Below are 19,555 nucleotides of genomic sequence, written 5' to 3' on the forward strand. Positions count from 1 at the left end.
GTTTTTCTCCTCCCTTTTTACCCTTTAGAAAACACGAGTTCTTAGATGCTAAGGGCGCCACTACTATTCAAATATATAGTAGTATCCCATTCTTTAGAACATAAAAATACAATAATTAACTCACTAACCAGTGAACCAATATGATTATACTTTAAAGTGAAGCGTCATATAGGTCCTGGTAAGTTTTATAACTAGTTTTGAGACACCCTGACATCCTCCCAAAAGAAATCGCCTATAGAAATTCTTTTTCATTATTTAATGAAATATTTAATTTAGTTAGGTATCTATTTTATGGAATCTTCAGTGCTTTACAATTACATCATAGATCCCCCCCCCCCCAAAAAAAAATTTTCAGTAAAATTTTTTTTTAAGAACATTCAATTTGGGGGGGGGGGGTAAATACCCCCCCCCAAAATTTTTTTTTAAAGAACATTTATTTTGGAGGGGGTAATTACCCCCCCCCCAAAAAAAATGGTTTGGGGGGGGTAAATACCCCCCCTAAAATCGTTGGGGGTGCCTACGGCACCCCCAAGGTAGGGGTAATTTTTTTTTGGGGGGGGTATTGTTCAAAATTTTTGGGGGTGCCAAATGGCCCATTACCCCCCCCCCCTTGGACGCCTATGCAACCGCTACTTCCAGGTTTAATGTTTTTACTGTAAGATCTCGCTAACTACAGAACATTTTGTTCTCATATTAGATTTTAGTTAAGCATCTTTAAAAATCTGGTTTTAATTTTAATCGAGACTTCAAAACACTTAGAAAATAGGAGGAATGTTTTGGCCATGAACAAGCAATCTAAAGACAAAGGTACCCCCACCACCATCATAAACCCTGTGCACACCACTACTGTCCATGCAAACACTTTTTCTGGAAAATTGTCTTTGTCCAGTATCTATCGAATCCATTTTCCATCTTTCTATCATAAGAATCTGTAAACTTCCGTAGGACAATGTCGAAGCTTCCGGCTTTTCTTCCGCCAAAAACCAATGACAGGGACAGGTTCTCTGAAAAGTATATTCAAACAGAGAGTGATATTGGGTTGATTATTATATTAGTCCCCAAAATTTTATACTAAGGCTTTTCTATTTGTTAGGATACAACTTTGGGGACTTTTATTGAATTTTGATTGGTTGGATCATTAAGTTGAGTGTCTTAACGTATTAACAACCAATTGTAATCTAAATATGTTTCATCATTATGGATGTAAATCAATTTATCGGCCATTGTCTTATCCCTTTAGATCCCTGGTGTTCAACGGTAACTAAATTTTACTCCTAAATACAAGATATTATTTGGATCTTATCATTATAGGAAGAAAAAACTTAATAAACTTAAGATTAAATTGATCAAATGCCAACTCCTTTCTCGTATTCTGGTATCCAACCATATGTTCTTATTCGTTGGCTCAAAAACTTTTGATGAGATTTGTTTGGTTGGTTCCAACCTACCTATGTACAAACTTTTCAACCATTAATACTGATCTTTTGAAGGGTTCATTTTGTTTATCACCCTTGGAGTTTTATATCCATTTATAGTTCATTAACAAAAAAATGAGATACTTAGATAGTAAAGATACGTATTAAAATAGTTGTATTGTTTTTATTTCTGTTACATTTTTGATATTTTTAAAAGAAATTTTAATGAATGCTTTTCGCCTCATTGAGAATGTAATTTTATGGAAGTATAAATTAAGTTTATTAAAAAGTAAGATATAGGAAGGGGAGGAAATTGATGGTTGAATAAATCTACTGATTTCTTTTCCAAATATTAGCTACCAAAGATAGAATTTTACAACTAAGATTTGGAAGAAGAAATATTTTACGGTCCATTATTCTTTTTCTGCCTCTTTAAATCAAGTTCATTAAAACAAGGATGACAACATCCATAAAAGCGAAGCACTGAAACGGTAGGACAAACGGACACTAACACTTGTATAGTGTCAAAACTGAATAATCAGAATATAAATGTATAAATGTCGAAGCAAAATTGTAAGTAAAATTGTTGAAAAACTGCTTAATACAGAATAATGTTTATGGACATACTTACATTTTTAGAACTTGATTATAGAGTTGCTTCGCTTATTATATTGTACTTTGTTGTCCCAGGAATCAGTATCAAAAATCAGATCAATCGGATTATTAGATCACATTAAAATTTGTTGTTAAAAAAGTAAAAAAATCAACATGTTTAAAATGGACGTACGGACATTCTGGTAATGATTACAGAGTTGCTACGCTTTCTAAATCGTACCTAACTACTACAGGAATCACCATGCAAAGTTTGAAATCAATAGGACAATTCTAACATGCCTAAATTAGCGAAAAAAGCTATCCGTTACGGACAGACGGACGGACGGACGTACGGACGGACGGACGTACGGACCGACCGACCCTCATTATAGAAAAGCTTCGCTTTTAAAAATAAAGATCCCCTTTCCATAATCTAAAGTATAACTATAGAGTTAATATTCTTAAAGTAAACTTTTATAAAAGAAAAATTACTATAAACATTTATGAACATTTTTAAATTCTAGGTTTACTAATCATTTGTTATCTACTTTGCATAATTAAAAAAGATTAAAACAAAACATTTATGTTAGCCGCAATTATGTACATTTTAGTATGAATAATTTTCAAACATTTAAAATTTAGTTCTTATAAACATCTAAACTATCTCAGATGCAACTAATAATTATTGGATGTTGCACCAGATTTTCTTGTACTCTAATAAAGTGATAATTAAACAACGACACCCCCACCGCCATCTTTACCTCATCCCCTCCTCTCTTACTGGATGAACGAACTGATCAATAAATGAGGTTCATATTAGCAACCTAAATTGACGACAATTTTTACCTGTCATAATATCCACGTATAATATAGCCATTGATATTGTTTACACATGAGCGATTTTAATTAATTGTACGACAACAACGAAGGTAAAACAATTTTGTGTTAACTTTTACCGTGTTTCTTTAAAACCACTAGATTCTAAACTGGTTGATAATTGGTCTGTGATTTATGTTCAATAAGATCTGTTAAAAGGCTATCAGCTTATTTTTCTGTTTATTTACATATTTAAAATTTAAAGACCTATCTACCTATCTTAGCTAATGTTTTCTATATAGATATACCAAGCTATCTATCTATCTAAATCTATAGATTTTTATCTATAATCATTGGTTAATTAGTTATATCAATCTATCTAAAATTATACCAAACTAAGTATAATTTTTTATGTATTTAGATACATATTGATTATTGATATATCTATTTACTGGTGAATTTGTAAAAACACTTTTAGCTTTCGATTCCCTTAGAATCAATTTGATAGGTGAGCTTCCTGATAAACCATATCCGGTAGAGTGGCAATGGTCGTTGGTTCGAGTCCTAGATTTATTATAATTAAACATGTTTTAAAAACTTGATTGTTTTTTGCATGTAAAATTGCTCTAAAAAATCATAGAAATGTTATGTTTCATTCAAAAGTTTTTTTTACTATTTTGTTAGACTTCTATCATATCTAGCAGCCAAGAACATCACAGACAAACGGACAATATACATTATTGAATTGCGCTGCTGCTTATAAATTTACATTGATTAAAAGTTTATCTTTCCTTATCTGCTTTAAAGAGTATTTATAACAATCTATAGTACATAAAAATGTTTATTAAATAAGTAAACAACATAGATATTGATAAGAACAAATTTATGCGTTACCACAAAAAAAACCAAAAAAAAACAATTAAATCTTACAGAATCGTAATTAAACTAAAAACTGGAGGAAGATGGATAAAACTAAAGATTAGAAATAATGAAGAAAAAAACATTAATAAAGCTTCTCTGTGAAGTAAAATATTATTGTTCCATCCGTTAAAAGAATCTTTTGCTTCGGATACCTTATAAAATGCTACATCGTATGCATACATTGATATGAAAATGATTGATTATGATCGATATAAACATTTTTTTGCTGTTTTCTTTACATTTAGTAACAAGGATTAGTAGGATCTTAGTTAACTATTTTTTTTAATCAAAATGATAATCCTTATATAAAAGTAAAAGGATGTTTGTCTGTGTGTAACGAAGGCTATTGGTAACCGCTACGGTTCTTCGTTACAATGTAATGTTCTCATAGGTCCATGAAAAACGTATACCTATTTTAGAGATGGGCATTACCATTCAAAGACAATTTCAATGACCCACCCTATTTTAAATTTTTTTTTACTTTTTAAAAACTAAAATTAGAAGTATGGCCATGGTAGACTCCCCCCCCCCTCACCTCAGGAGTAGCTGCTTGTGAATATAGATAGTTATTATTTTCTGTATTTTATTTTCAGCGAAAGGTTGCGGGTTTATTTTGTCTCTATCTATTTTGTCTATAAAGATATCTTTTATATAGAAAGATTTTAATTTAGTTAAACCTGTTAATGTCCAAGTATCTATTTTTAACTATCCATACACCTATTAATCTATCTATCTATCCATTAATCAATCCATTTATATATCCATCTATTCGTGCCTCCACCTTTCTTTCTATCTACCTATCTTTTTTATCTCTCTATATATTTATCTGTAAAGGTGTGTCTAAATAATAATAAAATGTGTCAATATGAATGAACTTTTTCTAATCGTATCAAATAGTTGGGAAGGTGAAATTATTTATAGTCTCTTATAATGTCACTTTATATGACTTTATTAGAGGCTACGCACCTAGCATGTAGCTGTTCTATATTCTAAGGGGCAGAGAGGGGCTAGAAAAACAGCTTAAAACCATTCGAAGACTTGAATTTTAAAATAAAACAGCCTAAAACCATCAGAGAACCTATGTAAAATTTTTCTAAAAGAGAGCAGGCAATCGGTGGATATTATTAGAAATATTTTGAAATTTAGTTTGCTAATACGGACATCATTAATAATTAATTGGTAATTTCCTTAATCTAGTAGTAGGGGATAGGATTGGGGTAATTTCATTATTTTAGCCAGCTATGAGTGTCACTTTATTAGAGGTCATGATTATCTGGTGTAAGATCTAAGTAAAGATAAATCCATGAATAGCAGGTAAAACACGTCTTTTTTAGTAGGGGGGGGGGGGGGGAAGTCACTCAAAAATCAGCCACATGACGTCATAGAAATAAGGGATTATCCATCTCTTTTCTAGGGGTTTTCTTTCCCAATCCTCCTCTCATATCCCTCATTTTTATGTCGTCACGTGTCTGATTTTTGAGTGACTTTCTACCCCTACGTCTATACATTTTTTTCTGTCGATTTCTAAAAATAAGGACATGAGAATAGGAAACTAGTAATAGTGTCTAACTTTTTATCTCTGTGACGTAACAAAAATCGAAGGATGATAGGGGAGGTGGGAACCCCTAAAAAAGAGATTGATTTTTGAAACGTCACAAAGGTAAAAAGTTAGACACTATTACTAGGTTCGAGAATAGACGTCCAAGGGTTGACGTAAAGGGTTGTTTAAACCCCATAAATATTGGACATCCCTCTAAATCCGAAATAATTTACAAGGGCGGAAAAAATCTCACAGATTACCATTTTAAGACAAGTTGAATAATTTCCACCACCCATATATATGTGTGTGGAACATGTGGAATTATGTGTGAATTTTTTATTAAAACTTCTCATCATTGGCTATGATATGTATCACCTAATCAAAAGTACAGCTACTCTATAAGTAGGGTATATGTACGTACGTCGGACATTTCGTTGCTTAATCAAAGACATAATACATGATGTGAAATGATTTAATCTGCTTAACACAAACATTACTTCTTTGCTTAACTAATTCTACTATATTAAGTAGTAAGTTTTCCAGTCTGAACCGATATGCTTCTCTTTCACAGTGAAACTTCTTATACATTTAGGGCAGGTTATTTACTATTTTGGGGATTGCTATCTTCACCCTCCCACAAAAAAATGCTCCACCCCTCCACCCCCCCAAAAAAAAAAAATAAATAAATAAATAAAAAGGAAATTGAAGGATTTACTTCTTACACCCCACATTTCCTGTCCCCAAGGCCTCTAGGGGCGTAACCTCTAGTCTTATATAAAACCATCATCGACCTATATGAATCTTTCCAGTCATATCGTTAGTTTCAAAAACTAATTTACGGCTTCAAAATATTAAAATTGGTGCCAAATATTGCTAAATTCCCTCATTTTCATACTGGGGGTTAAACGTGTGAAAGAAAGGGGTTAAATAGGTATTTGATAAATATTGAAATAGCTATACATTTTCATACGGCCAGGATATTGTTGTAAATCACTAATTATCCCTTTCAAAAACTTAGCTAGACCGTTTGATTTTATTGGGCAATTTGAGTTTTTTAAAAAATAGTGGATTTCTCAAATAAAATAGCCTGTTCATATGATCACGGAACCTTCGCATATTTCTAGCAAAAGTTTTTTTTTTGTTGGCTTTTGTCTGAAGCTTAACATTAATAAATACATAAATTTTTAAAAGCAAAAAAGAAAGATAAATATACGAATTAAACTATAAGAAGCTACCCTGTAAAGGTCAGCTAGATCAAAACAGACGCACACACGCACATTCAACATTTAAAATTTGTGCCGTGTTGTTATTTTTGTTTTTTTGGTCAGTAGCTTAAGATTAAGAAATATCTGAACTAGTATCCTATTAGTATTACTATTATATAGGTTATTTTTTTCTAAATACTTACTCTTCTTATATTTATTTAAGTCTCGTTGTAAAAGATCCCTCCCCTAATATATGATATGATATGTCATCGGTCAACTTTTGCTAAACGAGGGGGGGGGGGGAGTATAGGTCAAGTGAAAGTTAAATCCTAAAGGGTATTTATATTTCCATCCAAAGTTGCAAGTCAAATATGAATATGAAAGGGGGGGGGGTTAAAATGTATATTGTCCTTGTTCACGTGACTAAGTTGACCCTTTTATCAATATACCTTGTATATTGGGGAATATTAACAAGGATTAAAACATCCATAAAAACTAGTACTGAAACTTTATGACAAACGGATACAGGAAGCAAATGCCTACATTACCAGAAATGAAAAAAGCTATCCGCTTTCTTACGGATTGACCAGCCCTAATTATAAAAAAGCTATTGTTCTGTAAGATTAAAACGATTTCTGAAACTGTATAACAAACGGATAATAACACTTAAATAGTTTCAGAATAGTCGACAAATAGTCGACGGACAAACTGACCCTAATTATAGAAAATTATTGTTCTGTATGAAGATCTCATATTTCTCATGTGAGTTCAGTTAAGTTGACCCTTCCAGTTTCCCTTCCTTAATCAGGTGACATAAATTTTTCCTCCCCGCCCCCCCCCCCCCCCAAAAAAAAATATTGTACAGCGATTAAGCGAAGATATGTTAATTTTATTTACCATAAAAACGAGTACTTTTAAGTCAAGTTTTTATTTCTATATAATTACTGACCCAACGGTTTGAAATAGATATTTATCGCATTGTGCCGTATATGTAATTTAGAAGCCAAATTGGAATAGATATTTATCCTATCATATTATAGACAACTGACATTATTCTTTTATTTTAGTAATTATGGGAAAATTGAAACAAATTTAAAATGCACGGAAAAATGTCTATAAAAATTAAAAAAAACTTAATTATGAAATAGCTTCGCTCCAAAAAAAATAAAATACTGAAGGGAAACAAACTAATCTAAAATCTTAAATATATATGAACATAGCTTTGTAAGTATGTCTGTCCAGGCGATAAATTTAATTCAAAAAATAGATATTTATCAAATTATCACATCGTATTATAAGCGTATGACCGGAAAGTAAAAACGATTTCTTTCAACTGAAGTCCAAAAAAACCGTATATAGTTATTCCGAATTTTACGATTTGTATTTAATAAAAGATAGACAGACAAAAAGAAAGAACTAAAATTATTAAAGTGATTATCTAAATTTGGTTACTATCATCATATCTTTGTATAATTGGTCAAAAAGCCTTCATAAAACTCCTAGGAAAGTACAGACGATATTTTTATTTACCATAAAAACGAGTACTTAAGTCAAGTTTTTATTTCTTTGTATGTAGATTTCTAGAATGATATCTATTTTTTTTAATAAAAAAATTAAATCGACTTATATCGACAAATTACGGCTTTGTGAAAAAAAACTAAAGATATATTTTAAAAATTAAAATCCACGGAAAATGTCTATAATATGTTAAAAGTAAAAGTACTATAGAAACTATTTTTTGAAGCGAAGCTATTTCTGATTTATTTACATAAATAAAAACGAAAATGTCTATAATATGTTAAAAGTAAAACTATAGAAACTAACTTTTGAAGCGAAGCTATTTCTGATTTATTTACATAAATAAAAACGAAAATGTCTATAATATGTTAAAAGTAAAACTATAGAAACTAACTTTTGAAGCGAAGCTATTTCTGATTTATTTACATAAATAAAAACGAAAATGTCTATAATATGTTAAAAGTAAAACTATAGAAACTAACTTTTGAAGCGAAGCTATTTCTGATTTATTTACATAAATAAAAACGAAAATGTCTATAATATGTCTATAATACGATGCGATAAATATCTATTTTCTGAAGCAACATAAAAGATAGACAGACAAAAATCAAAATGTATTTCCGTGAGAAATTAAATCTTGTTGTTTATCTCCCTCCCCCACCCCTCCTTCTAACTAACCATTACTACCAGGCTAAACCAATCTAATGAAATTCTCCCCTCTTTTTATAAGGTTTTAATTTAACACCTGCATTTATAATATGTGTATGACCGGAAAGTAAAAACGATTTCTTACAGATTTTTCTTTCTCATAAATTTAAATGATTTCTATTTCAAATATTATTTTTTCAAGATTATATTAAAATAGTATTAAACACAATTTTACGGATATAGGATGTATGTACAATTATAATTTCTACTAAGAGTAAGAGTTATCAAATATAGTAAAGACAAGATTTATTAATCCCAGTGTACCTCCTGATGTTAAGCTCTTATTGAAGCTACCGAATGCGGCAAAGCATAGACAGACATATAATTACTCTGTTGAATATCAATAATCCTTAACCATAGGTAGGTTCGCCGTGACGAGGCCAGGGGGCTTTTTAACTAAGAACCTGCACTCGGTACCTTGGCAAGTTAATATGGTATAATCAAATATTCTCTTCCATGGCTACATCCCCAAATGACAAATAATTATCATTATGGGGTGTTGATTAACCGAGAACTAGGGTAACTTAAAAATGTCGTCTTTTCTAATATAAGGCTGCTTCTGATTGGTTGATCACAATACTAAAATTAAATCAGCTGATCTTTGTTTACATCCCCCCACAGTCTACACCAAACCATTGTGATCACACAAACTTTTCTTAAACTTTATTTCTTTTATTTTGTGTTTTTAATCAGAAGTGAATTAAATTAAAAACAAAAACAGTACAAAAAAAAAAATTCCCCGCAAATTAATTTAGGTAAGGATGTAACTCTGGCCGCAGTGAAATCCTTTAGGAAGCAAATTTTCTCTAGGCCACCCAAAATAACTAATATTCTTTTTCAGAATATTAGCTTATTTAAAAAAGAACATGAACGTCAATAAAAATGAGAATGTCCCCCAACTCGAAATGGGGAAGAGAGATGAGACTGGAGCCGGCGGCCAACTCATCCCTGAAGCTACTGCCGGGGGGGATATCCCAATGGAAGAGGGACTGGTTGGGACCCCCCAAAGGACTACAGGAAGCCTCAAACCAACATCAAAAACGGTCGGTAATTTTGATATTTCCGGCGTATCAGTCCCTGGGACAAGCAAATTTCCGAATAGGAGATATGCTTCTCCCAGGAGAATGTCAACTTCGGCGCTCTCAGCGCCGACTACACCAGACGGACGTGGTACTACTGCGATGAAGGATGCCGCTGTTTTTACGCCATCCAGAGCAGGAAACCCATCCGGCGCAGGTACTTCCGTGGGGGCTGCCGCTGTCTCGACGCCACCCCCAGGAAATGACAATGGGAATTTGATGGATAAAACCATCATTTCCCCCGACAGAAGTACGGACGATTTTGGCCAGTTTCTGGATACATTTTCGGAAACTCTGAATGATGGAGCCGGCTGCAACACTGACAAAGGGGAAGGGGAGGGTTGGCAAGTGGAAAAGAAAAGGAAGAGGGGCAAGGGGGGGAAAACAAAGAAAGGGGAAAAACAGGTTGTCAGTGGCACAGCTGGTGCCAGCAATCAGGGCAAGAACAGGGCCCACAAAATCAGGGCAGAAAAGAGAAGGGTCAAAAGGGACGAGATGTCCTTCTCCAAGGCGGCCAGAGTCGAGGGCCTGCAGGTGGATGTCAGGGCGGTGCCGGACAATGATGATGTCGGCGCCGATGCTGACCTCCACACGCTGGACCAAGATGACTGGGACACCATTGAGGCGGAGCTGGAGATGGCCCTAATGAGTGAGGGCCTCGACAAAAATCTCGAGGCCATTGACATGGGAAAGGACATCTTGGGGAGGGGGCGCAGGAACCATGGCTTCTGGGTCAAGTGCCGCAACCAGGCCACAGTTGATTTCCTGCTCAGGACAATCCGGCAAGCCGGAGTGCCCGAGGGCAGGGAAAAGCTGGGGTACAAGTATGCGGCATACGGCCCAGGGGAGATGCCGTTCGTGTGCCTCTCCGTCAAGAACCTCAAGAGGTTGGCCTGGAAAGAAAGGTCCTTAATGGAAAGCTTTCTCAGGCTATATAATCCATTTTTAAGGGAAAAACATCTGAAGGTGGTCAAGGGATGCTTAAACAAGGATGAGGAGCTTCCAGAGGGTGCTAAATTTTTTAGCATTGTCGTGGAAGTAGCCGAGGACGCCCTGGACAGCATCCTTGACCAAGGCAGCCAGCTGAAGACCAGCATATACACGTACTCCGACGTCTGGGGTAAAGCTCTGGAGGATTGGAGTGAGAGGAAGAAGGAAGGTTTCCCACCCCTCCAGGAGGGAGCCTCCATGCAGGAGAAAAACTAAGTATTTTTCTATTTAGTATATTTATATAAATTTTTTTTCCCCCTTAAATAATTTTTATAAATAATGACGCCACCTACTCAAACTAGACTAAAATTTAGTCAAATAAACTTACATAAAGCAATCGCAGCTACAGCAGTACATGACAATTACTTAAGCTTAGGCTTAAATAGTAACAACATTGACTTTACCTATGCAGGATTTGTCTCTCTGATACAAGAGCCAAATTTTAATCATAAAAGTTTTAAAATTACTGGTTTCTCAAAAAAACATAAGCTTTTTTGCGGTAAGCCTAATACTAAGAACAGGGCAGGGATTTTAGTTTCAAAAAACCTTAATTGCTGGCAGATTAATCAGTTCTGTTCTCCGGATATGTGCTCAGTGGGCATGCATTTGGAGGATGGGACTACTTTAGTTATTTCTAGTGTATACATGGAATATCACCAGGGACCTGGAGCACCACCACCACCCCCGGAACTGCTGAGAGAGCTCACAACTTTCTGCAGGACCAAAGGATGGTCCCTACTAATTGGCAGCGATTCAAACTGCCATAGTACAGCCTTTGGCAGCTCAAATGACAACCGAAGGGGCGTAGAGCTCATGGAATGGTTGTCCTCCACAAACTTACACATTCTTAATAAAGGTAATGATTACACTTTTTCCGATTGTAGGAGACAAGAGGTAATTGATATCACAATAGGTGACACTAAAGTCTTAGACAAAGTAGTAAACTGGCAGGTATCTAGTGATGAAACAATGTCAGATCACCGTAGAATTGAATTTGACCTTATTGTAAGTAAAAACATAGCTGACCCAAATATGGACAACTCGTACAGAAATGTAAAAAAAACAGACTGGTCTCTCTGTGGTCAAAATTTGAACAAAGAAATTTCAGGTATTAATATAAATAGTGAAAACATAGACATACTAACGGATAGATTAGAAAATGCTATTATCAACTCCTATAACTCTAGCTGCAAGCTGAGATTCTTCAAAGGTAAAAGAAGACCACCTTGGTGGAATGGTAATCTTAGTCAAACACAACGTAAGCTACACAGAGCTAACGTCAAAAATCGCAGGTATAATACAGCTGAGACTAAAGAGGCATATGACAGGTTAAAAAGTAAGTATAAATCTGACATCAAAACAGCCAAAATTGAGGGATGGAAACGTCATTGTGACGAACTTTCAGACCTCACCACGGCAAGCAGAATACAAAAAGTTCTAGCCCAGGGCAACAAGATTGAACTAGGTACAGTAAAAAACCAACAAGGTGATTTCACCTGCTCCCCAGAGGAAACTTTAAAGGTATTATTAGACACACATTTCCCCAGTGTACCAGAGGAGGAACAGTACGTCCCTAGAGACTTTGGTGTAAGTAATCTAGATATTGACAACATTGTGAATAGACAATCAGTTAAGGCATGCTTTAAAAGTTTCAGTCCATATAAATCCCCAGGCCCAGATGGCATTTACCCAGCCATGCTACAACATGGCTCAGATGCCATTCTGGACCTAGTCACACATATCTATAAGCTAAGTATTACACAAGGCAAAGTACCTAAAAGCTGGTTGAGAACTAAAGTAGTTTTCATACCAAAGGTTGGTAAACTAGATTATAGTAACCCAAAAAATCTCAGACCCATCAGCCTGACATCCTTTCTCCTGAAAGGTCTTGAAAGGCTCATCTTCTGGTATCTCAACAGGACCACCTTCAAGTACAACAAGCTTCATAAGAACTTGTTCAGCTACAGGGAAAGTATATCTACAGAAGATGCTCTCCATAGGTTAGTACACAAGGTTGAAAAATCACTTGAAAAGAAAGAGATCACAGGTGCCCTCTTTCTGGACATTGATGCAGCCTTCTCTAAAGCCAGCATAAGCAGCATTATCAACAACTTGGTAAGGAAAGGTATAGATCCAGCTATTATAAAATGGTCAGAACACCTGCTCACCAACAGAATAGCCGAAGCCACGCTAAATGGTGAGTGTGTCACAAAGATCCCCACCAGGGGGACACCACAAGGTGGCATTATGTCCATCATCTTCTGGAATTTAGAACCAGATGATCTCTTAGATAGGTTCCCAGATGTACACCCCAGCATGATAAATGCCTTTGCTGATGACTTAGTGGACTTAGTCACAGGTATAGATATATCAACCATAGAGGATCGCCTAAACCAGGATGCAAAGGTAATGGAAACTTGGGCCGCAGACTGTGGCCTTAGTTTCAGCGCCTCAAAAACCAAAATCATGGTTTTCACCCGCAAACGCAACATCAGAAACCCAATAGTTAAGGTAAATGGTGAGTTAGTTGAAGTTGTTAAAACCTTTAAGTACCTGGGGGTCACTCTAGACTCCAAACTCACCTGGACCAAACATGTAGATAACATCACCAGGAGAGCAAATATTGTTATGAACCAATGTCGTAAAATGCTTGGTAAAAATTGGGGGCTAAGACCCAAAGTGTGTAGGTGGATGTACACCAGTCTAGTCAGACCCATCCTTACATATGGATGTCTAGTTTGGCTAAACAGTGCCTACAAAACCACACACATTAAAAAACTAGAAAAGGTCCAGCGCAGGGGGTGCCTTGCCTCTCTTAATGCAATGAAAACCACAGCCACACAGGCCATGGAAATTATTTTAGATCTACATCCTATAGAAATTCATATTAAGGCTCTATCACTGAAAAGTTACCTAAGGTTGACGAGGAATGGTAACTGGTCACACACGGAAGGAGAGGTCACAAAACCTGAAAACCACACCAACAGAGTTCTAAAATTGGCAAAAGAACTCCCAGAACTATCACTGCCAACAGACAAGCTCATCAACAAGCAAAGGGGTGAGTGTAATTTTATTAGTATCATAAAAACAAAAGATGAGCTGAACAAATATCAGTTTAAGCTCACTCCATCAAATGACAGCACCATTCATGTCTACACAGACGGGTCAAAAACCAAATCAGGTAGTGGTTTTGGCTACACAACCAAAGGTATCAATATCAAACAACAGGGATACAGGCACCTAGGTAAGATTGCCACAGTGTTCCAAGCGGAAATCCTGGCAATGGAAGCTGCGGCACAACATCTACTAGAAATCAACCCCATAGGTAAAAATATTAAAGTACATATTGACAGCCAGGCAGCTATCAAAGCCGCAAGTAAGTATATAGTGGACAGCACCTGCGTGGCGAGAGCCAAACAGGCACTAAACAGACTAGGTAAGAAAAATATGGTGGAACTTATCTGGATCCCAGCACATGTAGGTCACAAAGGTAATGAAATTGCGGATCGCCTAGCCAAGCTTGGCTCCGCAATGAACAACAAACAGGTAATCTATCCAGAACCACATGCACCCATTCCTATATCATACATCAATGGTATAATCAAAGAATGGGCCGACAGGGCTCATCAACAGAAGTGGATGAGTCCTGCTGACCCAAGATTCTGCAGACAAACACGAATGTTTCTGAAAGAAGCCAGAAACAATGTCTGGAAACTCATCCAGAACAAAAACAGGACTTTTGTCATGTATGCATGCCAGATCCTGACTGGCCATGCTAGCACTAATAAACACTTATTTAGAATGAACCTGGCAGACAACCCAGGCTGTCAACAGTGTGGATTCCATGAGGAAACCATCGAACACCTCATCGGCTACTGCCCCAGATACAACAAGCTCAGGCTGGAGCTATTTGGTAACAACACCATACGGACCAAAGACTTCCATACCTTGAGTCTTAAGCACATATTGAAATTTATAAAAAAAACAGGAAAATTTAGAGTTTAAACCACAAGTTTAGAGAAACATATATTATAGGCGGACATGGGACATCATGTCACAACAAGAGAAGGCTAACATATACTATTTAGGTTTGCTAGCCAAGAACAGTGGTAACAAAGCAGATGGGTCTGTGGACAAGTGCGTAGCACAAGTTTGGTCCCTGCCTTGGACAAGATGGCGAAGCCGCCCAAGTTCCTGAGGCCTGCTACATTCTGATACCTGATACCTGAATCCCAGTGTATGACCGGAAAGTAAATGAAATAAACTTATTAATACAATTGAAAGTAACAGGATCATAATAATGTATTGTATTTGTATTTTCAATTTTGTTTGAACAATATGAAATAAACCTATTATTTATTACAGCTAATTTGTTATTTAACAATCTCCGCTAACCCACCCAACTCGAACTCTCATTGGTCTGTTTGTTTCGTGTCGTCCGACAGATTTTGCGCTCTCCTTGGTTAGGCTCGGAATTGGTAAAGTTAAAGCTAAGAAGATGTCTTTATTTATATTACTAGTAAGTAGTAAAGAGGAGGGAGGGGACTCGAGTATTATTATTATAAAGTCTTCTCCTGTATTTATTTAAATGTATGATTTATGGGGATTACCCACGGAATATGGGGGGGGGGGGGTGGTGGTAAGTAACTGGTAACATGATATTACGGTCAGCCAAGGTGTTCGTACAGAAATGTTGTAAGAATTATTCTTTAGAAAATTCAAGCTATATTTTAAATTTGAGAACTTAAGTAACTGATATAGATATTATATTAATTATTATAAAAATATATTAGATAAATAAATAGCTATTTCTGATCATTGATACATCAAAGTCAAGCAATATTTTGAAAAAATAAGTATCACATATAGATATTATAAAAAAACCTTTGGTTGGTATATTAGCTACTTCTGAATCTGATGCATCATTGTAACCCCCCCCCCCCCACGCCAGAATTCATTAACAATATATGTGCACCTGTTTCTCTACTTTGTGTGTGACTCACGTATAAGATATTTTAAGAAATATGATTGGGGGGGGGGGGGGGGGGTTACATAACATTTTTAAAAAATAATACATACGGACAAACTAATAGATAGATATACAGACGAACTACAAGATAGATATACGGACAAACTAATAGATAGATATACAGACAAACTAATAGATAGATATACGGACAAACTAAAAGATAGATATACGGACAAACTAATAGATAGATATATGGACAAACTAATAGATAGATATACAGACGAACTACAAGATAGATAGATAGATATACGGACAAACTAATAGATAGATATACAGACAATCTAATAGATAGATATACGGACAAACTAATAGATAGATATACAGACAAACTAATAGATAGATATACGGACAAACTAAAAGATAGATATACGGACAAACTAATAGATAGATATACGGACAAACTAATAGATAGATATACAGACAATCTAATAGATAGATATACAGACAATCTAATAGATAGATATACGGACAAACTAATAGATAGATATATGGACAAACTAATAGATAGATATACGGACAAACTAATAGATAGATATATGGACAAACTAATGGATAGATAATTAGATTAAGGTTTAATAAAACATTAATTCACAAAAAATATGTAAGAAAATGTCTTCTTAATGGTAAAAATCCTATTTCTTTATTTGAACTGACAAACACAACAGAACATAAAGTAACTGGAAAAGTCAAAAGATAAATTAGCAATAACAACTTTGGAGACTTTTTTTCTTTAATTGTGATTGGTTGGTTTATTAAGCATGAAATGCTGCCAAAATGGAAATAAAAAAACAAGCGAAATTAGCAATAAGAACTAAGATTAACTATCTTGATAATCTGGCTACGAGATTGCGTGATGCTATAAAAAAAAACTATTCACCAAACCTCTATTATTCAAGTCATAAAATTCTAGTGAGGTCGTAAAACTTATTCGTATGTTAATATTTTCCGGAATTTTTATGATTTTCTGACAATGTTTGACCGTAAAGATATGTGAACATATGTAGTATTTTACAAATACATCCCAAATCTAGCATAAGTTGACCCCTTCTCTCCGTATGAAAATGTTAGCAGAGGTGTGAAGTCTCAATTTCCGGTCGTTTGAATATATCGGGGAATTTGTATATTTTTAGGGTTATTTTAGTATTTTGAAAATATTGAAAACAGTAACATTTCTCTACGAAATCACCCATCGTTTACGATTTTGAGTATGTTTTGAAAAATACTATAAACTAAAACTATCATTGAATCTTTCCTAGAATGTAGATTTCATTCGATATTGCGAGATATTAATTGATAAACAAACAAAACAATGCCTCTTTTTATAGAACAAATTGCTGCGCTACTTATAAATATAATATTTCTTGTTGTCAAATTAAATCTAGGGTGTTACTTTCATTTGATAGTAGACAATTTAGATTAGAGACTTACAACTGACATTTTTTCCCGAGTATTGTTGCAGCTGACAGTGTTTCGTTTCTAAATTAAATTATCTTGATTTAATACATCTGTAAAAAAAGAAAAGAAAATTTGAAATTCATTCTCGATTTTCCATCAAATAAATATTCTTAAATTTGTCTTTTTAAAAGCGAAGCTTTTCTATAATTAGGGTCGGACAATCCGTAAGTCCGGAACAGTTAGCTCTTTTCGTTAATTTAGCATGATGATTTCTTTAAAAGTAAGGTACGATAAAAAATATCAACTCTATAATCGTTATTAGAAAGTCCATGCCTCCAATTAAAACATAAGCGAGGCATCTGTATTATCTGATCCTTGTTTTCTAAAAGAAGGTGTATCAACTTTTTTTTTATAGCTAGCCGGTTCTTTTAGTAAGTAGTAGATGTAAAATTTTTCATAGAATTCAGATATGCAATCGGTTTTTTTGTAGACCTCTTATTTTTTAAGTAATTTAAGTTTTTTAAAAAAAAAATTAAGTCGATTTTAAGGTACTAAAATGCAACAAAAAAAAGAAAGAAAATGGCTATTATGAACAAAAATAGTAAGATCTTTAATTTGACACCTTACTTTTTCAATTCTGTCAGGTAATTATTGAAAAAATCGATTTTTTTAAACCCACGATAATAAAAACTTTGACATTAATTTTATTATTTCACAGGTAAAAAAATATGGGTTCATATATACCTTTAGAATCAGAAAAATATTACGAATTCATTGTAAGCAAAATTGAAAAAAAAAGTTTACAATATAGTATATAAACTACAATAAAAGGAATTATATGAAAATATCATATTATATTGTACAGGCAACGTCTTAATTCTTGAATTGAGTATAAAAATGGGAAGGGGGTAAAGAGGGGGTAAAAAAGGGAAGATGATAGTGTTGCCTGAACAAAAAATACAATTGGCCATTAGTTTAATTTTTAATTTTTTTAATTTTTTTCAATTTTGCTTACAATGGATTCGTAATATTTTTCTGATTCTAAAGGTATATATGAACCCATGTTTTTTATGTCTGTTTGAGAAAATATTTAGGTCTAAAGTTTTTATTAAACCGAGGTTAAAAAAATAGATTTTTTCAATAATTACTCAACAGAATTTTAAAAGTAAGGTGTCAAATTAAAGATCTTACTATTTTTGTTCTTACTGGCCATTTTCTTCTTTTATTTTGTTGCGTTTTAGTACCTTAAAACCGACTTAATTATTTTTTAAAAAAACCTAAATTACTTAAAAAATAAGAGGTCTACAAAAAAACCGATTGCATATCTGAATTCTATGAAAAATTTTACATCTACTACTTACTAAAAGAACCGGCTAGCTATAAAAAAAAAAGTTGATACACCTTCTTTACAATTTTGTTTGAAGTGATAATATCTTATAAAAAAATATAAAAATGCATATTCTTCTCATAATTAATTTATTACAAAGTAAAACTAATCTACAATGGGTGTGAGAAAACGGAGTTGATAAAAATCCGAGAATTTTTATTTATAAATATCTTTCTCGTATTCATTCGAATCCGGTGGATAGGAACCGGTTCTCATCCATACGAAAAAACTATGTCTAGCATCGTATTATATCCAGCTTTCTACGAATATAGAAATGTACAATCATAAGATTAAAACTAGTTTTTTTAGCCGGTGACTTCGTCACCTCGGGGCTAAAAAAACTAGTTTTAATCTCATAATTGTACATTCTATATCCGCGGAAAGCCGTTTATAATACGATGCGAGAAATAACTATTATATCATATTTGATAAGACGAAAATGAGAGAAAAATTGTATTGTATGTATAAAGTTCAGCAGCTTGAGGTCATGCTAATCAGCGGCTGACAAAACTTGTCCACCAAATAAAAAATCAATTCAACCAAAGATGTCAAGATTTATCAAAACGCCGCCTTTTTAAAAAGTCCTTGAAAACAATAATAAAAAGCTTATCAGTGCAGAAGCTGAAAATAATTCTAAAACTGACGGCATGAATTTCATCTGCATATATATTGCCGAGCCCTTTTAATAGAAGAAGATAGGCAATTATTTAATAATGTTTTTTATTAATTAATCCTATTTTTATTGCTGAGTTCCTAAAACTAATGGACATAATACGAACATATATTTATGAATTTCTGAAATAATTAAAAAAATTAATGTTTATGAAGAAATCGATTATTTTTTTTTTACAACTTATTGGAAAAGGGGATGTATTGAAATTCTGATATCCCTTTAATAAAGTAACAGGGTGTTTGTTTGCCTGTCTGTCTGTTTGTCTGTGTGTACCCAAGGATCTCG

At 34.1% G+C, this 19,555-nt stretch overlaps 2 protein-coding genes and 1 long non-coding RNA gene across 4 annotated transcripts in view; 2 read left to right on the forward strand and 1 right to left on the reverse strand.

Annotated features, from left to right (window-relative positions):
- Positions 1-19,555, reverse strand: part of LOC145328087 (uncharacterized) — a 633,740-nt gene that overhangs the window by 399,806 nt on the left and 214,379 nt on the right. The gene's annotated exons all lie outside the window — the stretch shown is intronic.
- Positions 9,590-11,533, forward strand: LOC145327701 (uncharacterized). Its single transcript, XM_080171258.1, has 2 exons — positions 9,590-9,760; positions 10,747-11,533. The coding sequence occupies exons 1-2, from the start codon at positions 9,600-9,602 to the stop codon at positions 11,000-11,002; spliced, it is 417 nt and encodes a 138-aa protein (XP_080027384.1). The 5' UTR covers positions 9,590-9,599; the 3' UTR covers positions 11,003-11,533.
- On the forward strand, positions 13,705-15,017 carry LOC145328085 (uncharacterized). Its single transcript, XR_013882335.1, has 3 exons — positions 13,705-13,844; positions 14,587-14,699; positions 14,875-15,017. It is a non-coding gene; the product is annotated as an uncharacterized LOC145328085 (long non-coding RNA).

The sequence above is a fragment of the Acartia tonsa genome, chromosome 9 (assembly GCF_053477335.1).
Source record: "Acartia tonsa isolate MP-2025a chromosome 9, ASM5347733v1, whole genome shotgun sequence".
Lineage (NCBI taxonomy): Eukaryota > Metazoa > Arthropoda > Copepoda > Calanoida > Acartiidae > Acartia > Acartia tonsa.